This window comes from Scomber scombrus, chromosome 20 (assembly GCF_963691925.1).
Source record: "Scomber scombrus chromosome 20, fScoSco1.1, whole genome shotgun sequence".
Classification (NCBI taxonomy): domain Eukaryota; kingdom Metazoa; phylum Chordata; class Actinopteri; order Scombriformes; family Scombridae; genus Scomber; species Scomber scombrus.
This window is the reverse complement of record NC_084989.1, coordinates 24,604,566-24,615,528: the sequence shown is the minus strand read 5'-3', so window position 1 is coordinate 24,615,528 and position 10,963 is coordinate 24,604,566. Positions and strand designations below refer to the sequence as shown.

At 44.6% G+C, this 10,963-nt stretch overlaps 1 protein-coding gene across 2 annotated transcripts in view; it reads left to right on the top strand.

The window, feature by feature from the left end:
* Positions 1 to 10,756, top strand: part of inhbaa (inhibin subunit beta Aa) — a 16,569-nt gene extending 5,813 nt beyond the window's left edge. For both annotated transcript variants that reach the window (XM_062441293.1, XM_062441292.1), the window contains one exon: positions 9,936 to 10,756. In XM_062441293.1, coding sequence (XP_062297277.1) covers positions 9,936 to 10,756 — 821 coding nt within the window. The remainder of the gene's footprint in view (positions 1 to 9,935) is intronic.
* The last annotated feature ends 207 nt before the right edge of the window (positions 10,757 to 10,963 follow it).

The window sequence follows — 10,963 nt, the reverse complement described above, 5'->3', positions numbered from 1 at the left end:
AATATCAAATAATGTCGTAGAGTAGAAGAAAGTAGCGTGAGTAAACAATCTGGACCGAGTTTACTGTGTCGCGTGGCCTCTAATTGGCTCTATTTGTTTGTATTAAAGGCAGAGCTGGGCTGTGATTGGTTTACGAGCCTCCCGTCTGATCTGGGCTGTGATTGGTTAACGAGCCTCCTGTCTGATCTGGGCTGTGATTGGTTAACGAGCCTCCTGTCTGATCTGGGCTGTGATTGGTTAACGAGCCTCCTGCTGTGATTGGTTAACGAGCCTCCTGCTGTGATTGGTTAACGAGCCTCCTGTCTGATCTGGGCTGTGATTGGTTAACACGCCTCCTGTCTGATCTGGGCTGTGATTGGTTAACGAGCCCGCTGTCTGATCTGGGCTGTGATTGGTTAACAAGCCTCCCGTCTGATCTGGGCTGTGATTGGTTCAGGAGCCTCCTGTCTGATCTGGGCTGTGATTGGTTAACCAGCCTCCTGTCTGTCTCCTTTAATCCCATCAGCCGTCTCTTAGGTCACGATTCGATGCTTTCGAGCAGCTTGTGATTATTTCTGTTGCTCTAAACAATAAAAACGTGCATCTTCATTTCCTTCAGCTCTTAAAGTGACGTCTCCAGATGTCAGATTCACTTTAATTTAAAGATCTCGGGTTTAGCTTTACTGTGAAAGATGATGAACTTCCTGTGTCTGCTTCTCTGCTTTGATCCGCCCAAACGAAAAAGGCAGAAATCACAACTACAAAAGGCGAGATCTTTTTTTTTTAAAGTGTGTGTGTGTATTTGTGTGTGTGTGTGTGTGTGTGTGTCTGTGTGCGTGTGTGTGTGTGTGTGTGTGTGTGTGTGTGTGAGCTGACAATAAGTGAGTTTGGCATTCAGACGGCGAGGCCTCTCTAATGCCTCCTCGCCACATTTGTTTACCGGCCGTTCTGCGTTCAGCGTTGCACAGATTTAGTTTCAGCTCAGTGTGTGTGCGTGTGCATGTGCATGTGTGTGTGTGTGTGTGTGTGTGTGTGTGTGTATTTACTAACACTCACATGTGGTGCCAATAATAAGGCCGAGCAGGGCGTCGACCGGCGGCGTCTGGAGCAGATTTCTGTCCCACGCAGGCGATGCCGAGCCTGACAGTCCTCACTGAGGGTTTACACCTTTTAATGATAAGAAAGGAGCATTTAGTTATAAATCAGAATTATGTCAGTGTGTCTTTAATTGATCCATTAAATCCAGAAGAGTTAGTGTGAGGACGTAATAACTTGTTCAGTCATTAAAGCGACAGTAACTGAGCAGGTTTACGTTATTATGTAATGTTGGATCTATGTTATTATTTTATTTAAAGGTCCATTCAGTGACTAAATGAGACTAAAGTCTTCTTCTCTTCATAAGTTTAGTTTTTTTTACATTATGAACCAATTTTACCCTTAAAGCAGCTTCAAAGTTACAACACAAAAGATATGAATCAGCTTCATCATGTCGAGTGAAATGTTAAAAACCCAGGATGGGGGATTTAGATGACCCCCCCCCCCCCCCTCTCCTTACACCCCCTCCTCTCAACCACCTCCTCCCCCCCACATTACATTTCAAGTGTCTTTAAACTCATAAACACTGTCAGGAGCCAGCGACCTCGCCCACTGATCCCCCCTAATGTAAACCAACCAAGACAGAAGGAAGGGCGGAGTGAGATCCCTCTGACAGTGATGGGAAAGAAAAGAATAGAGAGAAAGAGAGTGAGAGAGAGAGAGAGGGAGAACAGGTAAAAAATAGTGTGGGTCAGATGCAGTAAGACATCATGGAGGTCAGAGAGAGACAGAGAGAGAGAGAGAGAGAGGGAGAGACAGAGAGAGAGAGAGAGAAAGAAAGAAAATGTCTGAAATATTGTTGTGATTCTGGGAAGTTGGTTTATTTTTGGCTCAGAGTGAGACATCTCAACATTTTACCATCTCACTTTTCTCTAGCGCCACCATCAGGTCAAATTTAGTCGCTTTTTAAACTCAAATATCTATGAAACTTACAGCAGAGGTTCATGTTCCCTGGAGGATAAACCATGAGCACTTTGGAGATCCTCTGACTTTCCCTCTAGCGCCACCAGCAGGTCAAAGTTAACCATCATAAACCTCGCTTCACACACTCTTGCTCCCCCTCAGGATGAGTTATAATGACTTCGTTCCTCTTGACGTACTTTATATATTTTCTGCTAATTATCTAACATCACTGCGAGCACTTTAACACGCTGCTGTTAGCGTTTTAGCTCGGCCTCGGCAGACCGAGAGTCTGGTTTTAATGTGTTTGATCCCTTTAATGTAAACCTGACGGACGCAGAGGAGATGGAGCGGGAAGATTAGCTTTAAAACTAGTCTGATCTGTCACATCTGTCACCTCCGGCTCCCCTCACCTCGTCTCCTCTTCCCCGTCCGCCCGACCCGCCCCAAACACTTTTTATTTCATGCAGTGAGTGTGGGAACGAGAGCGGAGCGACGGCAGCAGCTGTGCAAACTGTGAATCCCAACAGAAGCTGATGTTTCTTTGTGTGAGCGGTCGCAGCAGCAGCAGCAGCTCAGCGACGCAGCGACGGACGGAAGAGGCAGAAAAAGAAACAAGTGAAAAATAAATAATACTTAAAAAACTCTGTAAGTGACATAAAAACAGCTGGACACACTCGTCCATTGAAGGAGGGATTATGGAGGACAATGGGAGGACAGTGTGTGTGTTTGTATAGATGGGTACTGTGTGTGTTTCATGGTCTAAACTGGATTTTTAATGGTCTAAACTGGAAATTTGGTGGTTTAAACTGGTTTCATTAACTTTAACTTTCCATTTGATGGTCTTAGCTGGTTATTGATGATCTAAACTGGGTTTTTCATGGTCTAAACTGGATTATTGATAGTTTAAATTGTGTTTCTAATGGTCTCAACTAGATTTTTGATTGTCTAAACTAGTCGTTTCATGGTTTAAACTGGAAATTTGGTGGTTTAAACTGGATTTTTAATGGTCTAAACTGGAAAGAGACGAAGAGGCAGAAAAAGAAACAAGTGTAAAATAAATAAAACTTAAAAAACTTTGTAAGTGACATAAAAACAGCTGGACACACTCGTCCATTGAAGGAGGGATTATGGAGGACAATGGGAGGACAGTGTGTGTGTTTGTACAGATGGGTACTGTGTGTGTGTGTGTGTGTGTGTGTGTGTGTGTGTGTGTGTGTCAGTAAACACAGCACACAGAGGATGGAGGGTGTGTTCATTCACTGATGTCAACAGTCAAATCCAGAATTAGCAGCCCCCCCCCCCCCCCCCCCCCCCCGCTCCTAAATGTGACGACGCCCACCGAGGTCTAAAACATGAGGTGATGCGTTCAGGTGCTCGTCTTAAACCTGTGAACAAGAGTTTCCCACATGAAGAAGCCATCGTGGCTCGTTTACGTCTGTTTGTTTGTTGCGTGTAGTGTGATGTTTAACTCTGGTTTTAATGTGAAACCTGAGAATCACAGAGGAGCATAAACTGGGATCGATGGTGTAAACTGGGTCTCTGATGGTCTAGCCTCGGTTAAACCAAGACTCTGATAGTATACAGAGGCTTTGGAAGGTCTAAATTGACAATTTTGATGGTGTAAACTGAGTTTCTGATGGTGTAAACTGGGTGTTTGATGGTCTACGTTTGGTTTTTTAAACATAAACTAAGGATTTGATAGCATGCTGTTAATTTCTGAAGGTCTAAATTGAACATTTTTCATGCCATGAACTGAGATTGATGGTCTAAACTGGGTTTCTGATGTTTCAGCCTTTGAGTGTTTCAGAGTTTGATAGTGTTTGGAGGCTTTTGAAGGTCTAAATTGACTGTTTTGGTTGTCTAAAGGTCTAAACTGGGTTTTTGATGAAGTAAACTGGGAAGTTGAAGGTCTTAACCGGGTTTTTGATTGTCTAGCTTTGGTTTAAAAGTGTGAACTGAGAGTTTGATAGCACACAGTGGCTTTTTAAAAGGTCTAAATTGACAATTTTGATGGCATAAATTGGGATTGATGATTTAAACTGAGCTTTTTAATGGTTTAAACTGGGAAGTTAATGGAATAAAGTGGGTTTATGATGGTCCAGCCTTGGATTTGTGAGCTTTTGAAGGACTGAAGTGAGAATCTGAAGGCATAAACTTGTATTGGTGGTGTAAACTGGGACTTTAAAGGTATAAACTGGGTATTTGAAGGTCTTATCTTGGTGTTACCTGACGATCTGATAGCATACAGTGGCTTCTGAAGGTCTACATTGACTATTTTGATGGTCTAAACTGGGAAGTTGACATCATTAACCGGGTTGTTGATGATCCAACATTGGTTTTGTAAGCATTAACTAAGAATCGGATGGTACACAGAGGCTTTGGAAGGTCTAAAGTGAGAATTTGATGGCGTAAACTTGGATTGGTGGTGTAAACTGGGATTCTGATGGTGTAAACTGGGTTTCTGATGGTCTAGCCTTGGTTTTGTAAGCATGAACTAAGAGTTCGATAGTATTTGGAGGCTTTGGAAGGTCTAAAGTGAGGATCTGATGGTGTAAACTGTCTCTTTGGTGGTTGTTGTTTGTTCCAGCAGCAGATTGTTTCACTCAGTACTCGTCTGGTTAATGTGACGGTTTTTCTGTTAGAAGTCTGGTACCAAGAAAAGGTTTTTGTTTTGGTTGTCATTTGATATTGTTATAAGTTTTTAGATCAATCTGATGGAAGTCTGACCTTTGACCTTTTGAGAGCTTTGAGGGGAAAAATCATCTGTGGTTTCAGCTGTGGAGGAAGATCGTGCTCCGAGCTTCCAGGTGTCTGATAACACGAAACTTTAATCTCTCAAACGTTCCTTCAACAGACGAGTCTCTGCACTGTGTGTGTGTGTGTGTGTGTGTGTGTGTGTGTGTGTGTATATGTGTGTGTGTGTGAAGGGGGGGGATTACAGAGGATTTAATAAGATTTATCATAAACAAAGAGCGAAACCTTTTAACAACATACCGAGCAGTGTTAGTGTCACATGTTGGCAGGATGTGTTGTTTAGCTTCGTCTGATAAATCAAATCAAAGTCATAATACTGCAGAATGTTTGGAGGCTGCTGACCGTGAAGACGAAGATGATGAAGACGATGTTTGGTTCAAATGTCCGTTTATTGTTGCTCGTTTCTCCGGCGCAGAAAACAGCTGATGAACGAGATCTTCAAAGAGCTGAGAGGCTCCGAGGAGATGGTTTTAATGGTCCGAACTGGTTTTGATAACTTTAACTTTGCATTTGATGGTTTTTGATAGTTTAAATTGTGTTTTTAATGGTCTCAACTGCACCTTTAATAGTCTAAACTGGGTTTTTGTCAGTCTAAACTGGAAATTTGGTGGTTTAAACTGGATTTTTAATGGTCTAAACTGCACTTTTAGTAGTATAAACTGGGAGTTTCATGGTCTAAACTGGAAATTTGATGGTTCAAACTGGTTTCAATAACTTTAACTTTCCATTTGATGGTCGTAGCTGGTTTTTGATGGTCTAAACTGGGCGTATCATGGTTTAAACTGGGTTTTTAATGGTCTAAACTGTACTTTTAGTAATCTAAACTGGGTGTTTCACAGTCTAAACTGGAAATTTGGTGGTTTAAACTGGATTTTTGATGGTTTAAATTGTATTTAATGGTCTAAACTGCACCTTTAGTAGTATAAGCTGGACGTTTCATGCTTTAAACTGGAAATGTGATGGTCTTAGATGGTTTTTCATGGTCTAAACTGGGTGTTTCACAGTCTAAACTGGAAATTTGGTGGTTTAAACTGTTTTCAATAACATCAACTTTCCAGTTCATGGTTTAAACTGATTTTTGATGGTCTAAATTGGATTTGTAATGGTCTCAGCTGGATTTAAGATGCTATAAATAGATTTTTGTTTACGATTTAAATTAGAAATCTTTTAAAAGGTTTAAAAGGTTAAAAGGAATCATTTACAGGTAGTTTCTCTCCGTTACACACAGACTCACTTCAGTGTTTTCATTCATTTTAAACTCTTTTGTAACATGAACAAACTTCAGTGTAAAGTAACATGAGAACTTTCCTCCTCCACCGCTGTGCTGTCCAAACACAGACATGATGACAAACTGTGTGAGTGTGTGTGTGTGTGAGTGTGTGTGTGTGTGTGTGTGTGTGTGTGTGTGTGCGAGCAGACGAGGGCCAGAAATCAGGTTTTATGAGTTGTTGAGACATCAGATCAGTCTTCTGTAAATGGAGGGGGGATTAGAGCGAGAGAGCGATGAGCTGTGAGCCGAAGACTCGCAGAGTTCGGACAGACTCCAGGAAACTCAAACGTCTCCGAGCTGCTGGAGCTTCGTCCGTCTCACCTGCTCCGTCCAGCCTTTACATGTTTTCACACATTACGACTAAACTTCACATCACCATTAGTGCTCAGATTGATTTCCCTCCTTCCAGGCAGCTGTTCGCTTCCCTCGCAGAGACTCCAAACTTTTACTTTTTAGTCTCGACGCTGCAGCACACAATTATATTTTAAACATTAAAATCATGTTGTTTGGACAGCATGTGTTTGTCTGGCAGCTGAATCAGACCTCGGTAATAATGGGAGTGAATCCCTGTAGTCAGGATCCAGCATCCAGCAGCAGAGTGGAGCCTGTTTTTACAGATTAATGACATCACATGTGAGTGTAATGTCTGCCTGTCCACATACTTTTGGCCACATATTGTAAATAATTCATCAAAGTCGGCGTTTAGTCGAATTTATTAAGTTAAAGTTCTGTTAGTGTTAAAGTTAGTGTTGCATTCAAAGACCGTCGGACGTTTGTGTTTTATAAAAAGGCTGCTGAACTCTAAAACTCTGAAACCATCCAGCACAGGAGTGGAAACTTATTAACCTTCATGTCGTCCTCCCGGGTCAAACTGACCCCGTCTGTTTTGACTGTTCCTTCTTTCCTCCCTTCCTTCCTTCCTTCCGTCTGTCCTCCCTTCCTTCCTTCCTTCCGTCTGTCCTTCCTCTTTCTTTCCTCCCTTCCTTCTTTCCTTCCTCCACCCCTTTTCTTCCTTCCTCCACCCCTCCCTCCCTCCCTCCTTTCCTTCCTTCTTCCTCCCTTCCTTCATTCCTCCCTTCATTCCTCCCACTTTTCATTCCTTCTTCCTTTCTTCCATCCTTCCTTAATCCCTCCTTTCCTTCCTTCTTCCTCCCTCCTTTCCGTCCTTCTTCCTTCCTTCCTTCCTCCCTCTTTTCCGTCCTTCTTCCTTTCTTCCATCCTTCCTTCCTCCCTACTTTCTTCCCTCCTTTCCTACCTTCCTTCCTTGACTCGAGGACAACAGGAGGGTTAATCATTTATTCTCCTCCGACACACTTTCATCTTTACAGAAAACAAATACGCAAAAAACCATAGAAGAAGAAGAAGAGTTTGCAGCAGCCGGACGCTCACACAGCGTTCCTGCAGACGTTTACAGGCGACAGTAAATCACACGGATGTAACAGACGTCCTTCCGCAGCTCGTCTGTCATTACACACATAATAAGCGGCTCTCCATGTGACTTCACCGCTGCTAACGTGTGATTAGGATTTCCTCCGCCGGGGCGCTCAGACGCTCGCTGAACAGACGCTGAGCGAGTTCATCAGGAGCTTTAAACCAGGCTGAGTTTCACTGTTTCACTCTTTTATTCACTTCAGTCGTGTTAGAAACTAAAAAAGGGAGCAACAGGTTTTTATCAGAGGTCACTAGGTTTTCCTTCCTTCTTTCCTTCCTCCCTTTCTTCCTTCCTTCCATCCTTCATGTCCTTCCTTCTTTCCTTGCTTCCCTCCATCTGTCCTTCCTTTCTTCCTTCCTTCTTTCCTTCACCCTTTCTTACATCTCTCCTCCCTTTCTTCCTTCCTTCCTCCCATCTTTCCTTCCTTCCTTCCCTCATCTGTCCTTCCTTCTTTCCTTCCTTTCCTCCATCTGTCCTTCCTTCCTCCCTTTCTTCCTTCCTTCTTTCCTTCCTTTCTTTCTTCCTTCCTTCCTTCCTTCCATCTCTCCTCCCTTTCTTTCTTCCTTCCTCCCTTTCTTCTTTCCTTCCTCCCTTCCTCACTTTCTTTCTTCCTTCCTTCCTTCTTTCCTCCCTTCCTTCCCTCCATCTGTTCTTCCCTCTCTTCCTTCCTTCCTTCCTTCTTACCTTCCTCCCTTCCTTCCTTCCTTCCTTCCTCCACACTGGCAAATATTCACACATGAAGCTTCCACCAGAGAATCCGACCATCAATTATCCAAATTATTGCTGATTAATCGTCTTTTATTTGACTAATGAACTCGTTACTTCAGCTTATCATTCATAGTGGAGCCTCACAGGAGGTTAATCTGACAAAGCAGCTCATAAATATATAAGTTTCACGTATAAAACAGATTAAATCAGCTGCTAAATGTAGTGTTTAAACATGAACTGAAGGAAATAGAGCGATTGTTGTGGACTATTCCAGCGGCGGATGAATCCAGGTTTAATGCAGCAGTGTGTCATAACAGAGGATTCAAATATATCATAATGTTTGATAGTAGATGAAGAAGAAGAAGAAGAAGAAGAAGAAGAAGAAGCATTCAGATTATCAGCAGATTCTTCTTCTTCTTCTTCTTCTTCTTCTTCAGAAACACTATTTTCTAAGAAATAATGAATGAATGAATCTCTGAAGTGATGATGATGTAAGTGAGATAATCGCCTCCGAATTGTCAGTTAAACGGCGTTAATGGACTCGCTAAAGTGCCGACCGCCTCCACACACACACACACACACATACACACACACACAGCCGCCCATTCACACCGTTCAGCAGAGCATCGCTGACATTCATAAACTCCTGAAATCGTGACTTTGATGATTGAGTGCGTCCGTGTGTTGCTGAACGCCTACGAGCGAGAGACGACAGAGAGCGAGGAGAGGAGGAAAGGTGACGTGAAAGATCTTATGTAACGGCGCTGGATGTGTAATTGGGTCGTCAGAGTGGTGATTAGGTTTTCTAGAAAAAGGCCCGGAGGTTTTCTAGGAAGTGTAAAAAACAGGTCTGGACGTGTGTGTCTGTGTGTGTATATATGTATGTGTGTGTGTGTGTGTGTATATATGTATGTGTGTGTGTGTGTCTGTGTGTGTATATATGTATGTGTGTGTGTATGTGTGTATATATGTGTGTGTCTGTGTGTATATATGTATGTGTGTGTGTGTGTATGTGTGTGTGTGTATGTGTGTGTGTGTGTTAATATGTAAGGAAGTTCTGCTCTTATTGTCTAAATGATTAATAGATTAATTAAAAACTACTCAGAAATGAAACCTCAAACTAACCCTTAGCATTAGAGCTGCGTTCAAACAGGAAATGCTCACCTTCCAAAATAAAACAACGTACTTCTTTTTATTTTACTGTGAAGGGAAAGAATTAAAAGACAGATTTCATGACGAGCTGCTGCAGTAAATTCAGACACACTGAGCTGCTGTAACGATAACAGACAACACGGCTCCTGGTGGGAACCATTAACTGACTCCAAAACCTCTGACCACCACTGCTGAGTCAGCAGGAAGAGTCCAATCTGTGTGTGTGTGTGTGTGTGTGTGTGTGTGAGGTCTTGTTAGAAACGGTAACATAATGATAAGTGTGTGCTGTGTGTGTGTTACTCTATAGCTCTGATGTGGCTGACACAACCCACATCATGCGTGTTTGTGTGACAGAGTTAGCTTATTTCTCTCTCACACACACGCACACATGCATGCACACACTCACACTCACACTCACACACACACACACACACACACTCATCAGGTCGTTTGTGTTGGCGTCTGGTGATGCGTTCACAGCCCTCGGCAACACGCAGTAAAAGAAAACTCTGACGTGTTTTACGGTGTGTTTTGTAGTCGGGTTAACAGCCTGTAGCATCATTACTGTTGCCATGGTTACCTGTATTAGATGATAACCTGAGCTTCATCCTAACCCCGTCTGTCTTGTCTGTGTGTGTGCAGGTGAGTCTCCGGGCCTGGTGAACTTCGTACTGTCTAAAGAAGGAGGTGATCTGTCTCTGGTGGAGCAGGCGAACGTCTGGCTCTTCCTTCGTTTGGCGAAGACGAACCGCAGCCGAGCCAAAGTCGCCATCCGTCTCTTCCAGCAGCGCCGGCTTCCCAACGGACACGCCTCCCCGCCGCAGGACGACCTCCTGCTGGCAGAGAAGACGGTGGACACCCGCCGCAGCGGCTGGCACACCTTCCCGGTGTCGGCGGCGGTCCAGACGCTGCTGCAGAGCACGGAGAGCACGACGCTGAGCCTGCGGGTGTCCTGCCCGCTCTGCGCCGACGCCGGCGCCACGCTCGTCCTTGTCTCCGGCGGCTCGGAGACGTCGCAGCGCAACAACCAGAGGGAACAATCCCACCGGCCCTTCCTCATGGCGGTGGTGCGGCAGGGCGACGGTAGCGACTCGCGGCGGCGCAGGAAGCGCGGGCTGGAGTGCGACGGGAAAGTCCGAGTCTGCTGCAAGCGGCAGTTCTACGTCAACTTCAAAGACATCGGCTGGAACGACTGGATAATCGCACCGCCCGGTTACCATGCCAACTACTGCGAGGGCGAGTGCCCCTCCCACGTGGCGAGTATCGCCGGGTCCACGTTGTCCTTCCACTCCACCGTCATCAGCCACTACCGCATGAGGGGCTACAGTCCCTTCCAGAACCTGCGGTCGTGCTGCGTGCCCACCCGGCTACGCGCCATGTCCATGCTCTACTACAACGAGGAGCAGAAGATCATCAAGAAGGACATCCAGAACATGATCGTGGAGGAGTGCGGCTGCTCGTAAACACGAACCCGACCCGGATCGGTCCGGACCAAACTGGACTAGACAGGACGGGAGAGCGGGAGGACGTCTGAGATGGAGGGAGGAGAGGGAGATGAACAGGTGACGTTCTTCTCCTCCCGGCGACGCTCCGTCCTCGTCCAGCTGAACTCAGAGAGAGTCTTGACGGCACTTTCAGAATAAAAAAGAAAAGAAAAAAAGATAGAAAAA